Raw genomic sequence first — 23,906 nt, 5'->3', positions numbered from 1 at the left:
TGTCCAAGTCTGTTTGTAACCTAAATCATTTTGTGTGCATATCTCATTATTAAACAGCAAGGTGCACATGTAGACTCGTTTACTGATATAAATATATCTAATGGCATTCAGACTATTCGAGGGTGCAGAGCATTCCTCTGTGTAAGCTAAATTCCGGTCTGTATGGACAGCGGACATCACGGATAGGGTTTTAACATATCTTCAGGAGAAGTATCCAGCACCATATGACCATGCCATAGAACATCAACGGTTGTGGCTCAGGTCAGTTTACACAGCTTCTGGCCCCTCACTTTTAACAAGTGACGGGTATAGACATCAGCGCTAATCAGATTTCAGAAGCGATCAAAGGGAATCAGAGAAAGAATATCACATACAAAACGGGTTCAGGCGAATGTTTTCCAATAGCTGACCAGTCTGTGGAGCTAGTATGTGTTCAGGCAGCCCACTGGATTGATATGGACAAGTTCTATGCTGAAGCTTACCGGGTGCTAAAACCGAACGGGTGCGTGGCACTGATTTCATATACCATACCAGAATTCGGCGCACATTCACCAGCAAAATTCTTGATAAAACTTCTTGGGAATTATTATGACAACCTTTGGCGAAAATCTTGCTGCGATGAAATGTTAAACAGGATAAACCATCTCTCCAACAGGTACCCGGATGAAATATTTGCCTGTAGACCACCACTGAAAGATCATCTCAGGGACGACACAATGGCCATGGTACATGACATGACGGTGAAGGAAGTCGTTGGATATGCAAGTTCCAGCAGCAGTTATGTCAGATATGTTAAGAAATATTCCAGCAGTGACATATTGGAGACCTTGCAGAGAAACATGCTAAAAACGTTGGGACAGGATGCCAACTTAGATACTGTTGTACGTGTCACATTCCCAGCATTCATTTTATTTGGCAGAAAGCCTGGAAGTTAAAGGTATCCAATACTGGATTTTCCCTCAAATCACATTTCCTTGAAAAAAGTAATTTTCGCCTACTCACGAATCGGTGAGTAGGCGAAAATTTGTAATGAACTAATTTAGTTCTAAATGATTGCATGGCCCGGTATTTAGTCCTCCACGTTTTCCTGTACGCTTCAGAAGCTTAGGATGTATATAACATAAAATAGGAACTTTTTCAAACGATGATAATATATATTATTAATCGTCAGCCAGACTCGCGAGATTTCAAATACCTACCGTCTGTATTACCTACCATTACATATAATATTAAATAAAGCCGGATACTAGATCGATTTTCTCTAACAAATCCTTGTGATCTTTCCAATCATTTTAAATGAAAGCTCTGTAACGTCAAACTACAGAAATCATTTACATACAGAAACCGTTAACCAAATATTTATGGGGGCATACCAACTGTTATATTTATGTATATTATACTAGTCGTCGTAATATACCGTGTACTTACTACTACACGTACCCAATGAAAAACATTTAGATACCGCCAACATTGTCTGTGTTCGATCCTCTCTTGAAGAAATAAAATGTTTTATGGAGATTGTGCAAAATGTTTCATTAAAAAATACAGCCATGAACAAATATATATTTATCTGCAGACCCAGTGTAGGAACAGACCAGGACACGGTCTGAGCATACGTTATGTGATTTGGTTTTGGTTATTATGTGTATTTAGTTTAAAATTCTGGCAAGAGATGAAATAATTTAACATTTTAAGTAAACACATAGTGAAAGAAAAGAAAGAAAAATAAACTAAATGCAGTTGAAATGTGGTGCTACAGATAAATGGTTAAAATACCACACGCACAAGACAAACGAAGAATTACTCCAAATTGTAGAAATTACCGGGCGACTTGTAAGTAGTACAATAAGGAAGAACCAAAGCACTTTTTAACTGACACTGCATAAGAATATTTCATGTTTCTCGTGCAGGGATTATTTGGAACTAAAGGTAAGTTGTTAAGGAGATTTCAAGGAAATGTTTAGTGAAAAAATTAATTAGGTTGCAATATTGTCCAAGTAAAGGCGTATATACGCTATTACCTTGATAAGAGAGGCTCGGTTGTGTTCTTACACCTGTGAATGTCCATCAAACCAGGGAATTATATCGGATATAATTCCCTGATCAAACAAATCTAGGAGAGAGAGGAAGAGAGCGAGCCTTTTTTTGGACCGCGTCTGATTAGTCCTTAATGGACATTCACAGGTGCAAGACCCTTTCTTGTCCAGGCAGCATATACAGTTTAACAAAGGTTGCAACATAATTTATTTTTTCGCCATACATTTCTTTGTTCCAAAAAAGTCAAGGGAAAAATTCGAGCCAAGTGCCAGATTAGAAGCTTATTCTGTTTCAAGGGCAGTCACCGTTACCTAATAAAAGTAAGGTTCATTTCTTATCTTGCAATATGCTGTCAATACCATTTTAACAGATTTGCGTTTGGAAGAAAGAAGGGACGCATATCTAATCAGCAAAATGTCTTTTAACAGGTAGCGACATATTGAAGAGGGAGCTTGTGGATTCGAAAGAATGAACCAAAATTACTTCACCTTACGGGGTAATAACAACATATGAATACGCATAACTTATAGATGTAATTTGTGTAAAACCAGATCTCTTTAGGTATCATTGTTTTACAGAAACCGCTTTTCAAAAATATTTACGGTACACTGTAACTATGAAAAGGACTAGAAAATAGCATCATAAAATTTTCCTGAAAGGTTTGGCTCAGACCTTATCAGCTATTTAAACGAGACATTCTGCTTTCTTGCGACGGTTATCTGCCAACTATGTCTTGAGTCACAGACCGACGCAAAATATAATTTATAAAATTGAAAGAACATAAAATACCAGCAAGTTCATCCATGTTTTTCTTTTATCACTGAATATATCGCTTGTATGGCAGACGATTAACATGTAATGCTTTTAGGGATTAAGAAAACCAAGTCAAAAGATTCGACTTGGAAACCCTGGGGGGGGGGGGGGCAACTCACTTTTTATTACCCTACCCCTTAATTGCCCAACAATAAATTAAAGAAGAATTTGAAGTCAACTTTTCCACAAAAGCCTACTAAATACTACCGTATTGTTTCGAATACCAAATGACATCTTTTCATATTACTCGAAAAATGAAGGGATATTTTGAAGAAAGTGCAGTATAAAGTTCTTTTATGGATGATCGAGTGATTAATTCGGTTTACCAATTAGCATGTCGACTTCATTTTAATCGTATAAGAAACTAGTAGTAGTTACTGGTTATGCGTTACTAAGAATCCACGCACCACCAATGCTCGGTTCAAGTGTACCTTTAAGGTTTTGTGGCTTAAGGATGGTTCCTCTTTGTCATTCTTATAGTTACTTTTAAATAAACGCAGCCTTCGCATTTTACGTTTATTTAATCACTGGCAAAATCATTAAATTGAAAACAATTTTCATCGAGAAATTCTAGATTTCTATATTTTGAATGTCAGATAAATGACAGAAAGCAGTGGCACGCAAATACTCGACATAATGATTTTGGGCCAAAGCAAAGTTGACATGTACCCCATTTACTGCCCTCTTACGGAGGACATACGGTACACCGTGACAAAGTTACACCTTACAGAGGTTATCTTTCTTCAAATCTAGGTCATTGGTGCACACAGCGAAAATCGGAATCTATAGAACGCGCACGTTATAGTATGGCTTGCAGGTTATTCGAAAGTGCTGACCATACAGCCACCTACGCTAAATTCCGGTCTTTCTGGACAACGGACATCACAGATAGGGTTTTAACATATCTCCAGGAGAAGTTACCAACACCATATGACCATGCCATAGATGTCGGTTGTGGCTCAGGTCAGTTTACACAGCTTCTGGCCCCTCACTTTAAACATGTGACGGGTATAGACATCAGCGCTAATCAGATTTCAGAAGCAAGCAAAGGGAAGCACAGAAAGAACATTACATACAAAACGGGTTCAGGCGAATGTTTTCCAATAGCTGACCAGTCTGTGGAGCTAGTTACCTGTGTTCAAGCTGCACACTGGATTGACATGGACAAGTTTTATGCTGAAGCTTGCCGGGTGCTAAAACCGAACGGCTGTGTAGTTTTGGCGACACATAGCACACCCATTTTAGACTCTAATCTACATGGAAACCAATTGACCAAGTATGTGACACTCTACGAAGAAAAGCTCTGGGAGGCTTCTTGTTGTGACGAAAGGATGAAACACGTCTACAACAGGTACCCGGATGAAATATTTGCCTGTAGACCACCACTGGAAGACCATCTAAGGGATGAGACAATTACCTTGGAACACGACATGAAAGTTGAAAATATCATTGGATTTTTCAGATCCATGAGCCCTTACGTAATTTATGTTAAGAAATATTCCAACGGGGAAATTCTGGAGACGCTGCAAAGAGACATACTGCAAACACTGGGCGGGAATGCCACTTTGGATACCCAGCTACGCGTCACGCTACCGGTTACTTTGCTGTTAAGCAGAAGACCATGTCTTAAGACGTAATTGCCACATAACCTGTCCTCATAACAGACTTCGCCGAACTAATCCATGTTCTGTTTGTTTTGCCATTTTTTTTACATGGTGACTTGTTTGTATGAAAGATTGGCCGAGACAGTTCATTTTCCTTTGCTTTCCAAATAAATTTAAATAATGTTACTGAAATAATATGGAAGATTACCAGAACAGTTATGAAGTTTGAAATTGAATTTAATTAAAATCATATTAGATATCACCCTTTAATGTACTAGTGAAAAACACACGATCCACAATCAAACGATATGGAAATTGAATAGAAGCAATGAACTTGGGGGGTCTCAGATTTCTTAACCCCCCCCCCCCCCCCCCCAAGTTGCGTGTCTCATTGTATGCATTAGTTTTTAATGAACCGTTTTTATTCATATCCATGTGATCAACTTATGGATTCCTTACATTTAAGTAAGGTAAATTGTATTTCTTTATTGTGTTTGCTGAAACGTTTCCTACACTTGGACTACTTGTCCTCTTTCGCACGATAAACTGCACAATTTGAACATTACATTTTAAACATTTATATGTTTCTTGATGAAATAAAAAATAGAGTACATGCCAAACTAATTGGTATCATTACAGTCCTGTTCTTCGTTATCTTGGTCATAAGAAACAAATGAAGTAACAACAATACTTTGCCTATGCATATAAAATAGTAATCCACCATATTATTGTCTATTATATCAGACTTGGCTCTTGGTTGTACTATTTGATACAGTCAGCTCCTCTATTTATTTCTAATCCTGGGAATGTCAGCAGCCAAGATAATTTGAATGACTAACACAACTTAAAACAGCTACCACCTCGTATGTCATGTCCACTGGTTTGTAACACGCGAACGGAACTGGACTACAGTACTTCACTGCACAGAACACAGCGTTCCTCATCTAAAGCGTGTACAAGTGTTTTGCAGACAACTACCTGCATGTAGTAAAACTTTGCATGATTCTTCAGAAGAGCAGACTTTCAAAGGGAAGTCAATCCGGGAAATGAGAGACACGCCTCTTGTTTGCGTAACTCTTGCCAACAAATGATAGCGACATTTCATATCCATCTATACCTTCCCAATTCTTTACAACTGACATTTCAGTCGCTGTCAACATCCATGTCCATCTCTTGCAAGTCATCTGATGGAGCTGGTTTGGACTTTTCCCTCTCTTCATCTTCACTGCTACTGCTGGCGCTCTCTGCCTCAGCCTCTGGTGGTTTACTTTCCTCGGGTTGGGCCTCCTTACGGTCCTCGCTTTTATCACTGTCGTAGCCCTTCTCCTCCTCGTCATAGTCGCGTTTGATTTTGACCTCCTTCTGTTCGCTACTCTTCCTGTCCTCACCATGTTCACGATCCCTGTCTCTGTCCCTGTCCCTATCCTTGTCTTTCTTCTTCTTACTCTTGCCTTCACGCTCCCTACTATCACGATCCCTATCCCTCCTCTTTTCCTTCTTGTGCCTGAAGTACAATGCATCAGTGCCATCACTATCAAATGTATCACAAATTTTGATAATAATAATAATTATAATAAATGCTTGATGTTTTTAAATAAGAAATGGAGAAAATCAAAAACTTGTACTGAAAGATTCATATCTTTGTTGTGTAATTTAGAATTTATTGATCTAAAAATATTGTCTTTCGCATGCTTACCTAGATGAAGATGATTTTTTGGGAGATCGACTTCTGGATTTGGAACGCCTAGACTTGGATCTGAATTTTAGAAAAGGAATTTTCATATTTGAGGAGGCAATATGTTTGACATTACAAACCAAAGTTACTCTGGATGACATGTACAACTGAAGTGATAAGAAATTAACTGCTATATTTTCCTTCTGTCCACTCCCTTTTTTATACAGGGGGGGGGGGGGGGGGGGGGGGGGAGAGAAACGAAGGGACAAAAATCACCAAAATAAATTGTAAATTACAAACACAATTTCATCAGTACATAACTACTGCACATGTTAGAAGAGCAGATGTCAGCTTTTGTTATATTCTTAACGCTGCTCACTGCTGGATAACACTTACTTTTTGAGTGGAGAGGGAGATCTGGAGCTGCCTTTTCTCTTAGGTGACAAGGATCTAATTCTCTCTATCTTTGGGGGAGAAGGACTCCTTGATGACTTTTTGGCAGGCGAGCGTGAGCGACGACGATGTCTTGAGCGAGATCTGCTGCGTCTGCGCTCTCTGAATAAGAAGATACAGTTTGATTGTCAATTTAATCTAATGCAAAATAAAATTTATTCAAATATGGTGCAAGTTCAAAACACCACTTCAAACAGTGTGCTTGGAAAGACTATAAACCATCTAAAAATACATTTTTCAACAAGACCTCCCATTTCCTGAATTAAAATTTACCAAGATATCTTGATTTTGGATCGTGGTATTCCAAACCTGCACTGCACATTTCACACATATTACAACTGGGAATTGTTACTTAATATGTGAGTACATATTGGCAAGTTTACCGTCATTCTGGCATTTACAGTAATACATTGCCTTTTATGACTATTTCATAAACATTACTGCTAAGGCTGCATTGTTGGAAAATATTGTGACTTCACCTGTGGTTCTATCTTTTCTTTTCAAACATTTTTTTCAAGTGTCTGATATAAATGTATCTCATTGTAAAATAGTGATGCACTAGGTACAATTACAATATTTTCAAAATACAGCCCTGTAAGACAATGCTACAACTTGGTTAAATTAGAGCATTACCGCATGTCAGTGACTGGTGGTGGCTCTTTCCTGTTGAGTTGAAAATACATTAATTTTTAGTCAAATCTAACATAATAACGTCCACTATTTAGTAAAACTATTCAAAACAAAATATAAGAGGAAAAAAATGCAAAAAAGCACATTTTCAATTTTTTGCACATTTCAAATAAGGCATCCTAGAAAAATCTTATCAAAATCAGAATCCATAAAACTAAAAAAAATTAACACCATAAAATAATAATAAAATTAAAAATTAAAATAAACACAACCTTATATCAGTGAAAAAAAAGTGGCATATAACTATAATATATTTTAACAAGCTGAGTTACCAGATTTGAAGAACGAGCATAAAAAACTATAACTCAGCTTTCTATCATTATTACTGATAATAATCCTATCTTATAGTGTACCTTGAGGTCAATACATTAAATTATAATAAAACACCATTTAACTTTATATTATTCTCTAACAGAATAGAATAATATCTGATAATACCATTAACAGTAAGGAAAGTCAAAAGGTTGCAATTGCTGTTTGAATGACCAAGTGTATAACAAACAATTGGCAATAAAAATGTTACAGTAAGGATTTAATAGCATAAAAAACAATGCCTTATAAATCAGGAGACAAAATGCCATTTCTCAAATCTCTCCAGTTAAAGTGTATAAAAAACAACTATTTGCATAGCCAAGTTACCTGCTACCACTCCTAGAGCGACGGCTTCTTCTTGTACGGGACCTGTCCCTTTTCCTATCTTTATCTTCTCTTCTTTTCCTGTCTCTAGAATAAAAATGACATACCAAAAGTTTAAACTTACTAGAACTTTAGTTAATAAATTGTTGCATCTTATCAAATATTAAAACAACAAATATCTAATAAAATCGAACAATGTAAGGGAAAACTAAACAATATCCGTATCTTTAATATTATTTACCCCTTACTGAAAAATTAAACCTACTTTGATCTCGACCTGGACCTATGTCTGGAGCGTGATCTTCTCCTTCTTGGTGACCGAGTTCTTCTTCTAGTTCTGTATAATATAAAATAAAATTAATGTTAGGTATCTTTTATTATTATTATAGTCTCAACACAACTCCATTTAATACGCTGCAATACATAGCTTTTGCTCGACCAAAATATATTTTTATTAACAAAAAAGACTTTTTGAAAGCCTTAAATGCAAAAACTGACCTTGAACTAGATCTTCTGGTTCGAGACCTAGACCTTCTTGACCTTCCCTTTGACCTGGATCGGGACTTTCTACGAGATCTTGAACGGGAGCGTCTCCTTCTTGAGCGAGAACGTGACCTGCTGCGCTTACCAAGATCTGCAATGAAAGAAAAAATACACATTTTTTAATCAAAAACATTACTTCTCATTAGCCTTTCTTTTCTCATTGAAAAAATGTTTGGTCACAAACATCACATTCTAGGCTTGCATGTTTAAGTTTTGCCGCCCTTTAAAAAATGTACACAGTGATAAAAAAGTTATCCTTGACTTTGAGACTAAAAAGCAAGAGCCATACACTATGTTTTGATCCTGCATCTATGGACTTGGATAACATGAATTATTATGTGCCCAAATGTGACAACTAGGAAACAGGATGCTTTTTCCAAGGTGTCACATTCAGGCACAAAATCATTGTTCAAGATCCTCAAATTGGACTGAAATGTAGTGTATCACTCTTGTTATTTAGCTTCCAAGTTGAGAATGAATCTGTTTTATCAACTAATATAGAAAAGTAATTTTATAGTAATATGCACAATCTAGCCATGTAACAGAACAAACCCGTTTCAACAGCTGAGGTGATGAGAGACTGAGCTTCTTTCACTTTCTTCATTGCCTCCTCCATTTCTCTTGAGGGCATCATAGCTGATGCACCTGGTTTCACAATAGCATTATTAGCATGTCCAATTCTGAAATAAAAGATGGGCAAAATAAAGTAAAAGTGCTAACATTCACAATATTACTTTCTTTGCATTTTTCATAAGGCAAATTTATTAATTAAGAAATATATTTCAATCTTTGTACCAATCTTTACGCAAAGTAAAGCAAGTTACACTGTCAATAGTCTGTTTTTTAACAGATTACTTACTTGAGTGGTTTCCCTACAAAAGCCACACCATTGTATGTTAAGGCAGTGGCCACAGAGCTCATTTCTGAGAACTCCACAAAAGCACACTTGGTAAGCTGTGCCTCGTCTCCAGCCATACGCACATACTTCACCTCCCCTATCTGGCTGAAGAATGTCAATAGCATCTCTGATGTCACCTTTAAGAAAAAGTGAATTCAATAAATTACTTGTGTTTGGAGTAAGTTTTCTTTTCTTTCTGTTAGTTGCTAACTACTGCTAATTCTACTTGCTCAGCAATAAGCTAAATTACATAATCCTATAAATGACCAAATGACTTTAAACAAAATGAAAAGCAATTTTCACATTAAACAAATTCAACATATTGCTTACTACACACTTATTTAAAAGTAAATTACATAATGTTACAATCTTGGCTTGTAATCAATTTGCTTTAAGACACAAGTTCAGCTGGTGCTATAAACTTACTGTGGTATCTAGGTTTGTGATATAAATAGTCCTGCGTATCTCCTCTACCTTGTGGGGGTCCAGGGTGCCAGAGAGAGGGGGGTACTGGGGCAGACCCATGGCTGACAACTTGGGGTCATAGGTGGTATGCACCTGGTTTAACCCCATGCCCGTTGTCTGAAATATTATAAAGTTGAGAAAATATTTTTACAATAGACATATTTCAAGTACAAAATGTCAAGTTAATTGTCAATTTCATGCTAAGCAAACTGCTTTCAAGTACATATTTGTTGTATCCCCCTCACCTTCACATTTACTCAGACATTTTAGATCAAAATCTTTCATACAGATAACAGTCCAGTTTAACATCTGATGTGTTAGATCTAAGCAGTTCACGAATAGATTATTTCAATTTGACCATTTTCTTAAAAGTCTTACTGCCAGTTTTCTTTCAGACACCTCCTTACCTGGTTCACAATATCTTGTGGCCAGTTGGGTGTGCCCATCACAGGCTGACCTGGCTGAGAGGCCCCTGGGGCAGAGATCTGCAGGGCAGTTTGCTCATCAGGAATCTTACCTAGAAATGTTTAAAAGACAGTCATACAGATAATTTCTTTAAACTAATTTCAGCGTGATGGGAAAATCATTTTACTTTTAACTGATATGTTTGAGAGCAATGATGACTATATTAAAAAATAAAAATAGGATTGCTGGAGGATGATTACTTTACATTCTCATCAATATGACAGAACCGTGTTGTTTTATATTCACAAAGACATATAGAGAGAGAAAGCTCAAGCTAACTATGGCATTATAAGTCAGTTTCTACTTACCATCTAATACTGGGACAATAACAAGAGCTCTATCAATGAAGACAGTGTTGGTGAGGTGGCAGGCTACTCCAGTAGTCACTGGATCATCAAACTTTACATAAAATACCTTAGATGTTGCTGGAATGGGGCTGTCCCTGGAAAAAGAATTCAATGTATGAGAGACTAGAGTAAAATATTGTTACAATCAATACACCAAAATGCATTTTTCATTTGCAACTCTCCTATAAATATTAACCATTGATATGATCAATCTACAGTGACATAACATGGTGCCCATAAAATATTGTCATTTGTGACATTTAATACATAATTCTTTGGTTTACTGGGGCTATAAGCACAGATAAATAACATTTACAGAGAGCCAATACATGCATGACTATTATTAACAATATAACTTAGTTAACAGAAATAAATGAATTTCATTGTAATACAGGTTATGCAATTTCAGGTGAACAATCTTGTTCTCATTTTAGACCCCTATCTACATAGGGCATTACTGGTCTACCAGCGGATAAAACTGCTTACTCTGCTGGATACATCTTAACTTCGTCAATCCTTCCGAGGTAACCAAACAATGTCCTGATTTGTTCTTTTGTACAGGTCATAGCCAGGTTAGACACCTGGATAACCTTGCTGTGGTTCCAGCTTTCCAACTCCGACGGCATTGTGATTTCTCACAGTCTGGTAATGCAGAGGGTTGATCTTACACTAAGAAACAACCTATAAAGGTAATTTCACTACAAGAAAACGTCCTGGAGATGCCGCATCAATGGCCGCCGATCGGATGTATCATGTGCCCTCTGTCGGTGACCTTGAACTGTAGCTTACACTTCAATAAGAAAAACTATTATTATACTCATGTTTTCCTGACATATAACGTTGTTAATAAAGGTGGTTCGTTTCTGAAACTTTTTCTTCTGCACGACGCATGATCTTTTTCTCTAAATATGCGCGATGACCTTTCTGTTTAGCGCAGTCTTGCGCATAAACACGTTGCAGAAAGAACTTCCGCTTTCTGCAACCAACTTCCTATCGTGAAAGATCAGGTGAGTCTTTATCGAACACATACTTGGCCTGTCTTAAAAGAGTTTAGCAAAGAGATAAGAGGCATGGAAGATATCTTTTAAGCAGATATCTTTTACGCATTTAGAACATACAGACTGGAAGTGTTGTCTTTGTTAAGGATACAACTGAAACTGAAGTGTTTCCCTCAATTTCAATTTCCATGTCAAGTCATGTGAAGTGCCGAAAGCGAAAATTCGAAAATAAAGCACTGTCTCTTGTAAGTTATAGTGTCTATAGCTTGTGTCAAAATGTTTCAAACTCTTTCATAAATGGTTTCCCAGTAATGACTTTTATTTTTATTCTAAAACACCTCGTATCATCCTCCATGTATTTTTACGTTGTACTGCAGTAGTACCAAATGGAAAGATTAAAATTTTTGTGAAAGAATTACTTCATCGCTGCATAAATAAATAACTCTATTTTAGCCGAAGTCTTTCTATTAATGTTATATCATGCCTCACACACACAAAAAAAGAAAAATAGGTTAAAATGATCCTTATCTCTGATGTTGTTCCTCATAAGCTCTCCAGGACGCTGTCTTTGTTTCCACCCACATATTAAGTATAAGTGTGTGTCATAGAATCCTTGCCATGCAAAAGATTGACCATTATTGGGTATGTTCTCCTCTCTCTGACTAGTTCCTAATCCTAGTCAGTAACTCTTTTTTTTTTTTTACTTCCTGTGTCCTGTCACTCCTGGGTTGTCTATACAGTGCTTACTGTTAATATATATATATATATATATATATATATATATATATATATATATATATATATATATATATATATACTTTTTTTGCCATCTGTACTGCACATTATACTATCTTGCATGAAAATATGGTGTTTCCCTCTATGTCCAACATGCCCTTGCTGAAACTTCACAGCCTTTGCCATGTCGCGTACCATTATTGTTTAAACGTGTGCCTAATTCTGTCTCTAAATATATCTGCGTTTTCTGCTCACATACTCTGTGGTTAATCCATGCAGACTTTACGAAAGGCGTCGGACAAGCCTGGCAAATTTCGTCTCGGTCCGATAAAAAATCCTGTATGTCCGGCGAGTTTTCAAACTGACGGGGAATGTGCAAATACATGTATAAGGAATACGTTGTTGTTTCTTTTCTGGACAATATATTTTACTACATTCGAAAAGAGAGACGGGGTGAAAATCTCGGGGAGTTCCCAGCTAATTATACATAATTTATTAACCTCAGTTTCACTCACAAATACTATTTTGTGACTGGCTGAGGTTGGGGGATTCCTGGATGATGTAATGTACAGTCTCGTTTTCGTTTTCGTAATACCCCTACACGACAAAATGGCTGCAACACATGTGCTCGTGCTATAGGGACAGTCGGTCATCCGGGCACTTTACCTTAGCAACCGGCATCTGGGGTAAAACAAATCGGGCAACATGGCGGATCGCATTGACTTCTATGAAAAAGTTGGCAGACTTTGTCTGAAAATATCATACTTCACAGTTCCTGACCACTTGTGTCAGTGAAGTTGAGTCATTTACCTGGTTGATTTCCTTGACAGGCCTTTGTAATTAGCCGCTGCACACCGGGTTAAGAGATAAAATCGGCCTTAACATAACTGCCGATCGTTATCTGTGATCGGGACTCTTACAGTGGTACATTGCAAAGACTCATTTGCTTACCTGGATGAGCATATTATTGACATCTCTTTGAAAAGAAAACCATATGGAAGCAACTGATAATATCAAGGAAGCTTTCAAATGTACTAATAACTGTTGGCGTTGCATATTGCTGACACATATATGACGGGTAGATTTTCAAGCTTACTGAATTGAACCGGTACCTTTTAACTTTAAGGCACGCGTACAAAAGTGAAATGGTGGAAGCTTGCTGTGCACCAGGTGACACTACCAACACATTAATAAAATCTTATGGGATTTGTTAAATTTCAAAGATCAACGGAAAAATAAACGACTGTTGCAGGCAATAGGTCATGCAAACGTGACTAAAGACGGGATTGTTGATCGAAACAAGATTTGGTTATAGCTATACATGCACTACGAGATTTGTGTATGTGTGTATTGTTCATTTAATTATAGATAAGGAGAAAGTCATTGTACCTTGTTTGGTATTTATGTTTGTCATTAGTTACATGAATAAATAAGTAGTATTTACAAGAAATTGAGATTGCATCTTGTGTTGGCGTGTGTGACGGTATATCAATTCTTTTAGTTAAAATTAATGGACTATAACGTCAAACTTTTTTTGTTGTAAGTTAATTGAGGGCGTTATAAAGATAAGAAAAAAATATACTGGTATACATCAATATATTGACAAACCTGTGAGTTAATGCCTAAATCTTTAAGTTATCAAGTAAAATATATAAAAAAAGTTGCCATAAATAAAGCGACCTTAACTGGTAAAATAACATACAGCTTTATTACCGTGTTTGTTATTCAATTTAATTTTAACCTTGTACGTTTTGAAATTTAATGTTCTGTCTTCTATGATATTTCGCCAATTTTCGTACCAGAAAAGTGCACAATAAGATTGCAAACACTCAAAGACGCATAGCTGCAAAAATTAATACAGGTAACACCACGTGTCTTCTCTTCCAAAAAGTTAGCAAGCAACTGTTTATGCTGTCCTTCCAGGCTTGCATTAATATACATGTACGTACTGTATACAGACCAAAGAGGCCATGGGACTGATGACATTGCTCCTATCCCGTTCCCCTGGCTATTGCAGCAGCAGGTTATTTAATCACAATTTGTAGAAATCAATTCTAACTAGAGGATCAGAGAGGCGATACCGCCTCCGAATATTGTACCACCAGCTGGAGCAAGCGCATTCGTATAGACCCCCACATACACAAAATAAGGGACACAGCCACCAGTTTTGTGCTTGACAAGCTGTAAAAATGCAATCAACAAGAATTTTTAAACTATTGCAAAAAATATATATGGTACAATCAAATTTAAGTTCTTCGTAAGGTAGGTCAAGGGTCAATTTCAAGGTCACAGTAAATTGCCAGTATATGACTTCCTATTCAAGTTCAAGAGTAACTATGGACCTATCTCTGTCAAGTTTGAAGTTAAAAGAGAAAGAAATTAGCAGAGTTCAGTTCATGATAAAAAGTAGGTCAAAGGTCAATTTCAAGGTCACATTTAGATTGCCAGTATATGACTTTCTATTCAAGTTCAATAGTAACTATGGACCTATCTCTGCCACTTTTGGAGATAAAAGGGAAGCAAAATTTGCAAAGTTCAGTTTATGGTGAAAAGTAGGACAAAGGTCAATTTTAATGTCACATTTATAATGCCAGTATATGACTTCCTATTCAAGTTCAATAGTAACTACGGACCTATCTCAGCCAGTTTTGGAGATAAAAGGAAAGCAAAATTTGCAAAGTTCAGTTCATGGTGAAAAGTAGGTCAAAGGTCAATTTCAAGGTCACATTTAGATTGCCAGTATATGACTTCCTATTCAAGTTCAATAGTAACTATGGACCTATCTCTGCCAGTTTTGGAGATAAAAGGGAAGCAAAATTTGCAAAGTTCAGTTTATGGTGAAAAGTAGGTCAAAGGTCAATTTTGAGGTCACATTTAGATTGCCAGTATATGACTTCCTATTCAAGTTCAATAGTAACTACGGTACTATCTCAGCCAGTTTTGGAGATAAAAGGAAAGCAAAATTTGCAAAATTCAGTTCATGGTGTAAAGTAGGTCAAAGGTCAATTTTAAGGTCACATTTAGATTGCCAGTATATGACTTCCTATTCAAGTTCAATAGTAACTACGGACCTATCTCAGCCAGTTTTGGAGATAAAAGGAAAGCAAAATTTGCAAAATTCAGTTCATGGTGTAAAGTAGGTCAAAGGTCAATTTTAAGGTCACATTTAGATTGCCAGTATATGACTTCCTATTCAAGTTCAATAGTAACTATGGACCTATCTCAGCCAGTTTTGGAGATAAAAGGGAAGCAAATTTTGCAAAATTCAGTTTATGGTGAAAAGTAGGTCAAAGGTCACTTTCAAGGTCACATTTAGATTGCCAGTATATGACTTCCTATTCAACTTCAATAGTAACTATGGACCTATCTCTGCCAGTTTTGGAGATAAAAGGGAAGAAAAATTTGCAAAGTTCAGTTCATGGTGAAAAGTAGGCCAAAGGTCACTTTCAAGGTCATAGTAAGATTGCCAGTATATGACTTCCTATTCAACTTCAATAGTAACTATGGACCTATCTCTGCCAGTTTTGGAGATATAAGGGACTAAATGTTATAATTTTGGAGTTACCATAATGTGCCTTAAATTTTGTACAGAAAAAATTAATTAAAATAAAGAAAATGTCATTTTGGTCAAAATTCTTGAATTAGGAGGTGCTCTGAAGTTTCAGAAGTTCAAATTTGATGAAATAATGTCATTTTTGAACACAAGTTGTCTGCTTTGCCAAGCCTTATGTTTTATTTTTCCAGAGTTCAAAATTTATTATCCATTACCGTACTGCACATTTTGCTTTTACCACCAATATGTACTTTTTGATACAGCGTAACTCGAAAACCGTATGGAATACAAAAAAACCGAGACCACCCCCAATGTTGGGCTTTACATGCTCTACAAAATGCAAAAAAGAATGGGTCTCTAGCATTAACGGTTCCCGAATTAGAGACAGTTTTCAGTTTCGGTATCTTATGGCCGCTACTCCCGTGAAAATGCACCGATTGACCCCAAATTCATGGAGATGAAAGATGACCTGAAGGGTAACACCTTCCAATAATATTATTGGTTAAGTCTATGTGGTGTCTGAATAACAGGGCAAAAAAAATTTTTTTCGTAAAAAATTTCATTTTTTTGAAAATTTTGGCCCATTTGACCTTGAAGTAAAGGTCAAAGGTCAAATCCAAGGGTATATTTGAAATCTACACATATGACTTTTGGAAAGCCGTCTATAGAAATTTTTCCCATAACTCCTTCCGTAGGGTAGATAATTAGCATTTAATTTTGCCATTTTTAGACAAGGGTGCATTGCAATGAGTGCCACACCCAGACCCCAATACCGACAAAGCCCAAATTTTACGTGGAACGAGTTGAGATTATAGGTGACCTAAATCCATGAGATGGGTACGGGGGCCCTTACCGTCTAGGAGGAGAAGCGGTAACGGTAGCCGTCCGGCGGAGCCAACGGAGCCGGCGGAACGATCCGGACGGGACCGAAACCATGTGTACTGCCAGCGCTAACGCTGGTGGTACAATAACTTCTCAGTGTTGCACATTTTCCAGGCCTTTCTTACGATCCACGTTCTAAGAAGCCATTCCTATATCACCAACTTATGTACATGTATATACTTAGGGTGAACATTTGGGTATGCAGTTAAGACCAATTTTATCCCGTAATAAGTTAAACAGTAGCTTATTACAAAGGCCCGCTAACTCAATAGTCCAGGTAAATGATTCAACCCGCCAGACACAAATGGTCAACCACTGCCTTTACAAAATCTTCTGCTGTAAACTTCCGGATCACAGATAACGATCGGCAGTTATGTTAAGGCCGATTTTATCTCTTAACCAGGTGTGTAGCGGCTAATTACAAAGGCCTGTAAAAGAAATCGACCAGGTAAATAACTCATCCTTACTGACACAAGTGTTCAGGAACTGTGAAGTATGATATCTTCGGACAAAGTCTGCCAACATTTACATAGAAGTCAATGCGATCCGCCATGTTGCCCGATTTGTTTTACCCCAGATGCCGTTTGCTAAGACGCGTGACGTCAGCCCGACTGTCCCTATTTGCGTTTTTACAGACTTGATCCTCTGTTTCTTCATTATCAGTCATACACAGTACTCATGGATAAGCCTTTTGTTTAGAAAATGACGTTGTTGAACTTTAAACACTTCGTTGGTGCAAAGCGTGGCAAAAAATGAAAACGAAGTGAGGAAGAGAAACGGAAGTTTACTAAAATTGGAAAGAAGGTAGACCCTGGCGGACTTGTGATCTGTAGGAGAGGAAAATAGTGTGTGCCGAGTGTCAGGAGTACTAAAGTTATCATTTTGATCATTAGCAACATAAATGTTACAGCTTTATTACGGGTTCTTAAATTATGGAACATATGTATGTATTTGCATGTACCGTTCACCACGAGTTGGAGAAAGTGCACGTGAACTTGATGAAAGCTCACAGTTTGAGTTTATTTTTATAAAAAAGAAATAAAATGAAGAAGGAACTTAGACTCGGGCTGGACAGTCCCTATCAAAGCTTCAGTTGGATGAAAGAGACTGCCTTATTGTGCTGTTTCAAGATGCATATGTTATTGCCAAAAACAAGGTGTGAAATGGTTATCTGATTAACAATAACAGACGTTTTTATGGACATACATTTGATATTACTAGCTACACATTCTTCATACTTGTATTGTTTTTAGTCCTTGTGTCATTCCACAGCGTCTTTTTCATTAAATAAAAAAACAACTTGTTATGCAAGTTATTTTTTGTCAATTTTTTTTTTTTTTTGTTTTTCTTTCTTATTTTTTGGCCTTTCGTAAAGTCTGTCCATGTGTGCATGTCTTCTAAGCCATGCTATAAAAGTCTTTGTCTGACATCTTCACACCATGACGAACTTTTTCTAGTTGACCTTTGTCAGGTTTAAGGTACTGAATTTCATCCAAATTGGCTTGTACCAGTAATAGCAAATTGGTTACTTTTAGACAATTTTTTTTTCAGAAATGGCTGCTAACCATAGACTAGCATATTCTATCATAGAATATATAGGAGAACAGATTTCTAGTGGAGAAGTTTCAGTAGAAGAAGCAGAAAGTCTAGAAGGTTGGTTTCCAACATTTTCTTTCCACATCATTCAATCATGTAGTAACATTTTCATTATAATTTTTCCTCTCGGAATACAATTTAATTAGAGTATTAATTGTTATGTATCATGTCCTTCTTTTGTTAGTCCAAGCTATTATTGCTGATAAATATAAGTTGCTTTAGAAATAATCAGATATTTGTCCAATATTTGTCACGTATTCAACTGTAATAAAGAATTAACTTGTTCTTAAGTTTATGATTTTGGTGGTAGACAATTTTATTCATTGACAGTTAAATTTGACATTAATGTTTTCCAGTTGCAAGACAGTGTTTGGAGCAGGCATATCATATAAATCATGAAGATGCAGCAGCAGCTGAAGCTTTACGTGTTCCTAAACCACTAAGACAGATCTTTCAGGAGTATCTGGCTGTAGAACAGGTATATTTTCAAAGTAAACCACTTCCACTTTGATTCTGAATTTTTTTTTTTTCAAATTTATAGAGATATTGAATGGTTATGGTGCTTATTTTGTTCACAAATTACTCAAACTAACAGTGGCTTTGTGTTACCATAAGGTTTTGATAGATTTTCATGAATGGAGGTTGAAAATTTTCACAGACAGAACATGATAGCACAAAACATCAAAGCACTGAAAGTACTGTCTGATACCATTTCTTGAAGGAAACGTTTAATAATTTGTTTCATCTGAAGGTACCTAGTGCTGCAGAGCCGGTCACAGTTCTCCCACCGGAGGCCTCTCTATCACAAGAAGACAAAAAGAGAGCAGAGGAGTTAAAAGCTAGAGGTACAAATATAGTGTAAATTTAGATTTGTGAAGATTCTTTTGTCTATAGCTACTTATATTTGTCTGGTCTTACCAGCCAATATTTCATCTGCTTGCAGTCAGACTTCATCAGGGAATGAGGTTGTGATAGGTTGTGACTATAGACAAAAGAATCTTCACAAGTCTACTACAATAACATAGCTAATAAAACTGTTCTACACTATAGTGTACATTTGTTTTCTTATTTTACTTGTTTCTTTTCATAACTAAAGATTATGAATATTTATAGACTTATCCTTATGTTAGTTTTTTATTTCTCATGCACTGATGTTCATAAATGAAACATTTTTAACTTCCCCACTTGAATAGACTAAACGTAGACTTACAATTAAATTGATGATGAATTACTATAATAGATCAAGATGTGTTTTGTTATTTTATCATATCACAGATAATTACTAGTCAGAATATTTACATTTTACTTTCCCTTTCTTTCTCTTTTCAAAATTTCTACTGACTTTGTCAGTGTTCATCTTTTAATCAATTAGTGCAGTTGTTATAACCCTGGTGGAAGCTGACAAAGTTGGTTCAAATTTGAAAAAGAAATATAAAGAGTAAGCACTCTGTATTTTTGTGATATGGTAAAAATAACAAATACATAAATATGTATGTATCACCAGACAAATTATTCTTCCAAGAAGAAGATCAAAATATTTTATCTCCAACAGGCAATATACAGGTTTCTGTTTTTATTGTACCTGTCATTTTAGGTAATGATTTAATGAAAAGTGAAAGGTTCAAGGAAGCTATGGAGTTCTATACTCAAGCTATTCAGATAGATGGAAGGAATGCTGTGTATTATTGTAATAGGTAGGCTTTATTTATGGATTTTCTAGTTGAATACATTGACTTGTACATTAAAATAATAAAGAGAATGTCTACAATACATAGTAAATCAGTTAGATAAAGTATCAAAATAACTAACACTCCATATTTGTACTTTTTTCAGGGCTGCAGCTTACAGCAAATTGAATGAACATAGAAAAGCTATAGAAGATTGTAATATTGCCTTAAAAATAGACCCTCATTACAGCAAAGCATATGGAAGAAAGGGGTAAGTGATTTTTGCTGTGCAAAAAGTGATAATGCCAAGTTTCAATTGAAAAAAAAATTAAGTATGCAGTTGTTTTAATATGTTTTAAATAGTTTTGTTTTAGGTGATACATTATAAGTGTAGATTTACATTTTTCCAGGCTAGCCCACTCTACACTAGAGGAGCATACTGAAGCTGTAGAATGTTACAGAAAAGCAGTGGAGTTTGATCCATCTAACCAAAGTTATCAGAACAATCTAGATATAGCAGAACAGAACTTAAGGGAAAGGCAACAGCAGAGGGCAAGTTTTTTTTTTTTTTTTTTTGGCATGTCTTACTGATTTGGCCAGTGATTATTTTGATTTTATGTAAAATACGAGTGATCATTCTTGTAATAATGTGTTTTCAGTTAATAGCCTTGTGTTGTCTGACAAAGGGGCCGTTCACAATAAATTTTGTTGGTCTCTTAATGTGCACTAATTCTAGGGAACTTTCGCTGAATGCAATCAGAATAACAGACAAACATGCCGCCTCCTGGTGTTGAGTAGAATTAAAAAAGCTGGCCTGGTTTATATACAAGTACGTTGGAGAAGTGTGGTAGTCTGTTTATCTGATTGTATTCAGCAAAAATTCCCTTCAATTTGGAGCACATAGGCTTGGTTTACAAAATTCATTGTTACCGGTCTTGGCAGGTTTTCTTTCAAGTTTCTGATTTGATTTTTTTTTTCTTTTCAGGGTCCTGCTGGTTTCAACTTGGGCGGATTAGATTTTACGTCAATGCTAAATAACCCAGCCCTCATGAATATGGTAATATAAACATGTTCTTGATAATTTGTTTTTAACTTTGACGTAATAGGCTGTCAAATAAACTATATCATTCTTAAGCAAGTAAATACTCATAATATTTTCATAACTTAATTTAATAATTGCTATATGTTTATCGTTAAAAAAGGAAGTTTTCCTTCGGGCTTTATTAATATACTACTGCTTTTGATAATAGAAACAATTTTTTATTTCAGGCATCACAGATGATGTCCAATCCACAAATGCAACAAATGTAAGTACTGTAAAAGGACATTCTGTAGTAGACATACAGTTTTTTTTTCTTTAAAAGCAATAATATGTCCTAATCACTTCCTTAGTCAGTGGCAGTGTGTGGCCTTCATTCAACTAAGTTAAGTCACACAGGATGCAGAACAAAACTCCACTGCTTGCTAAGTTTGGCACATAGGGGTTGTCCATAATTATTGGAAAAAATGGTGATTTTGTGAAACTGCTTATCATGGGTAAAATGCACAAGTATTGGCTGATGAATGCCTTATCTGCATCCTGCCAGTATAGCATGCAGACGTTGTCTGGTTTTCACAGACACCAGTCTTAGTTGTGTTTGTTGGCATATTGCAGGATGGCCAACATTTTATCTGGCGTCCAGGGACAGGAGGCAGGTCCAGAGGGGATCAGCAATCTACTGGCAGCGTATGTATTTTACCATTGTATTTTACATTTTATTTAGATGTAACTCATATGAATTAACAATAGTAATGTTTATTTCTTATAAAGTGCATTATAATAAATTTCAATGCACCTTGCATGTATTAGTATATGATATGAAATTCTTTATAATTACAATGCTAAAATGATACAAATTTAGTTCAAAAGTTTACTAATATTTTAATCATATGCCTATTCATATTCTTATAAACAATGGCCACTACCTGGACCTGTGGGGACAGGGAAAGAGGGGGGGGGGGGGGGGGGGGGCTTTACTTGAGTAAAAAATCTGTGGTCAGTGCATGGTTTCTCTTGTCTTGTGTAGTCCCTGTGGTCATATATTACACTGATATTTACAGTGGCCAGACACTTGCCCAGCAGATGCAGAGTAGCAATCCTGAATTAGTGGAAATGCTGCGCAGACAGACACAGGGGGCACCACAGGGCCAGCCACAGAATGATACAAACCCAGACAATCCAGGTTAGTAACTTTTATTTTTGTGGATTTGAAGTTGTCAGCCTCCAAATTGGGTCAAGACCTATTATCAGACATTGGATTTAGTAGATTGTAGATGTATTTTGTTTCTCCCTCTCCCATAAGAATACAGATGTTTTACTTTTCTTTTACATTTTGTTATCCACAGCATCTAAACAAGCAGCTAGTTAAATTACATTGAACTAAGTTTATCCTTATTATCTCAGATCCTCCAGAAAGTTCATGATCTTTATATATTTTTCATTTTTTGTCCACATAATCTAAAAACGCAGCATTGAAATGAATTTCTCCTAATTTTTTTCAGATCCTCCAGGGAGTTCATGATCTAGTGCAGCAGTATTCAGTCCTGATCCGCCAGGGTCAGAGGTCAGAGAAGGTGTGGGACAGTGGACTTTCCAAACCATTACATTTCATGTTAGAATTATACTCTGTGCATTCAAGAAGTGAAATTGGCAACTTATAGCTTATCAAAGGAAAAAAGGACTGGCATTTTAAGTGTTTACTTGTCTTATGAAGACCACAAAACAATAGTATGTGTCTCAACTTGAAATGATAATTTATTCTGCAGATTGGCTATATGCATATATCCGTCTAGTTTAACATGGCTGTTTGCTCTCTTTGTCACTAAAGTTCTTTAATTTTAAACCAAAGGATGGTGCTTCACTGCTGTTGATGTACTACTTCATTACAGTGGGAATGTTTACACACGTTCTTGCATTTATACTCTTTGTTTGTTGTGACATGTTGTAAGCCTCTTCTTTTATTTCAAAGAAATTTTCACTCACTTATGTACAAAATTAAATGGACTGTATGCAAGGTTTTGGTGTAAAAAGTAAAAATACCCCCCCCCAAGGCCTTGAACAGATCACTGTGATTACTGACCATCACTGAATCAAGATAAAATATACATTTGCAGTTGCAGGCATTGCTTACATTGGCACTGCACATAAAAGGGGACAGTCATTTCATTGTTTAAAAGGACAAAATGCACCTTTGTACCAAGATTTTTAAGAAGGATGTGATCTAAGACAAATATCCTGCACACTGCCCCTTTGTGCTGGTCATTTCAATTTGTCAGCATCTAGCAAACATAAACTACCTAAAGATGGCAGCACTGTTAGTTTTCATTTTACTTTGTTGTTGTACGTTTTGTGCAAGTCTGTGAACAAATTTAGAAGCTATATGAAAAGGCTTGGTTAAACTGTTGGTAGAAAATGGAGCATTGTCATGCATGGTGCTTGGAATTTTTAACTGATAGAAAAAAGAAGATTCTAACAGCTGGCCGTTTGTTTCCTTTATGAGCAAAAAGACAGGTATGCCTGTAGAGGCGTATGTTTTATGCAAGTTCGATGTTACCAACCTCAAAAGCTATATGAAAAGATTATGATGAATGAATGGTACATAATGCTTTTTAGAATCATTGCAAAATATTATATTTTGTGATGCTATTACACTGTTCCTGTCAAGTGTTGATAAATTAGTAATAAATTGATCACAGATCCTATCCTATCCTCGTGCTGGATTGAATTTTCTTTTAGGCATCCCAAGTAACCTACAGCTGAAGGAGCACACTTCAAATCATTATCAATAAATATTTATATATGTATTGGAA

At 36.2% G+C, this 23,906-nt stretch overlaps 3 protein-coding genes across 7 annotated transcripts; 2 read left to right on the top strand and 1 right to left on the bottom strand.

The window, feature by feature from the left end:
• Positions 1–815: 815 nt before the first annotated feature.
• On the top strand, positions 816–5,859 carry LOC106158442 (putative methyltransferase DDB_G0268948). Its single transcript, XM_013534413.3, has 2 exons — positions 816–937; positions 3,604–5,859. Exon 2 carries the CDS (start codon positions 3,657–3,659, stop codon positions 4,485–4,487), a length of 831 nt encoding a protein of 276 aa, XP_013389867.2. The 5' UTR covers positions 816–937; positions 3,604–3,656; the 3' UTR covers positions 4,488–5,859.
• Positions 4,921–11,531, bottom strand: LOC106158437 (uncharacterized). Of its 4 annotated transcripts, XM_013534397.2 has the most exons (13): positions 11,113–11,526; positions 10,588–10,721; positions 10,222–10,331; positions 9,776–9,931; positions 9,311–9,486; positions 9,004–9,131; positions 8,407–8,542; positions 8,174–8,245; positions 7,912–7,995; positions 7,216–7,245; positions 6,526–6,684; positions 6,151–6,210; positions 4,921–5,958 (listed from the first exon to the last, which is right to left on the bottom strand). In XM_013534397.2, the coding sequence occupies exons 1-13, from the start codon at positions 11,250–11,252 to the stop codon at positions 5,598–5,600; spliced, it is 1,746 nt and encodes a 581-aa protein (XP_013389851.2). In that variant the 5' UTR covers positions 11,253–11,526; the 3' UTR covers positions 4,921–5,597. The 4 variants fall into 4 exon arrangements, with proteins under 4 accessions (XP_013389851.2, XP_086858253.1, XP_013389852.2 ...); XM_087002127.1 differs by lacking the exon at positions 6,151–6,210 and having other exon boundaries at positions 11,113–11,531; XM_013534398.3 differs by lacking the exon at positions 7,216–7,245 and having other exon boundaries at positions 11,113–11,525.
• On the top strand, positions 11,489–23,803 carry LOC106171540 (small glutamine-rich tetratricopeptide repeat-containing protein beta). Of its 2 annotated transcripts, none has more exons than XM_087002131.1 (12): positions 11,489–11,633; positions 18,346–18,447; positions 18,747–18,868; positions 19,142–19,235; positions 19,985–20,084; positions 20,224–20,328; positions 20,468–20,609; positions 21,043–21,114; positions 21,327–21,364; positions 21,712–21,783; positions 22,158–22,279; positions 22,599–23,803. In XM_087002131.1, exons 2-12 carry the CDS (start codon positions 18,348–18,350, stop codon positions 22,616–22,618), a joined length of 987 nt encoding a protein of 328 aa, XP_086858257.1. In that variant the 5' UTR covers positions 11,489–11,633; positions 18,346–18,347; the 3' UTR covers positions 22,619–23,803. The 2 variants fall into 2 exon arrangements, with proteins under 2 accessions (XP_086858257.1, XP_086858258.1); XM_087002132.1 differs by lacking the exon at positions 11,489–11,633 and adding an exon at positions 11,845–11,869.
• The last annotated feature ends 103 nt before the right edge of the window (positions 23,804–23,906 follow it).

The sequence above is a fragment of the Lingula anatina genome, chromosome 1, assembly GCF_051362555.1.
Source record: "Lingula anatina isolate TDL-2025a chromosome 1, LinAna3.0, whole genome shotgun sequence".
Lineage (NCBI taxonomy): Eukaryota > Metazoa > Brachiopoda > Lingulata > Lingulida > Lingulidae > Lingula > Lingula anatina.
Note: the sequence above shows the minus strand (reverse complement) of the source record. Positions and strands in the feature narration are given on the sequence as shown.

Excerpts from the sequence above, each read along its gene's own strand:
- LOC106158442 (XM_013534413.3), top strand. The coding sequence starts at position 3,657 with ATGGCTTGCAGGTTATTCGAAAGTGCTGACCATACAGCCACCTACGCT.
- LOC106158437 (XM_013534397.2), bottom strand. The coding sequence starts at position 11,252 with ATGCCGTCGGAGTTGGAAAGCTGGAACCACAGCAAGGTTATCCAGGTG. Across the intron at positions 8,246-8,406 it reads ACCAGAAGATCTAGTTCAAG|AACTAGAAGAAGAACTCGGT; the intron begins GTCAGTTTTTGC and ends TATATTATACAG. Across the intron at positions 7,996-8,173 it reads AGGTCCAGGTCGAGATCAAA|AGACAGGAAAAGAAGAGAAG; the intron begins GTAGGTTTAATT and ends TTTTTATTCTAG.
- LOC106171540 (XM_087002131.1), top strand. The coding sequence starts at position 18,348 with ATGGCTGCTAACCATAGACTAGCATATTCTATCATAGAATATATAGGA. Across the intron at positions 18,869-19,141 it reads AGTATCTGGCTGTAGAACAG|GTACCTAGTGCTGCAGAGCC; the intron begins GTATATTTTCAA and ends TTTCATCTGAAG. Across the intron at positions 21,115-21,326 it reads ACCCAGCCCTCATGAATATG|GCATCACAGATGATGTCCAA; the intron begins GTAATATAAACA and ends TTTTTATTTCAG.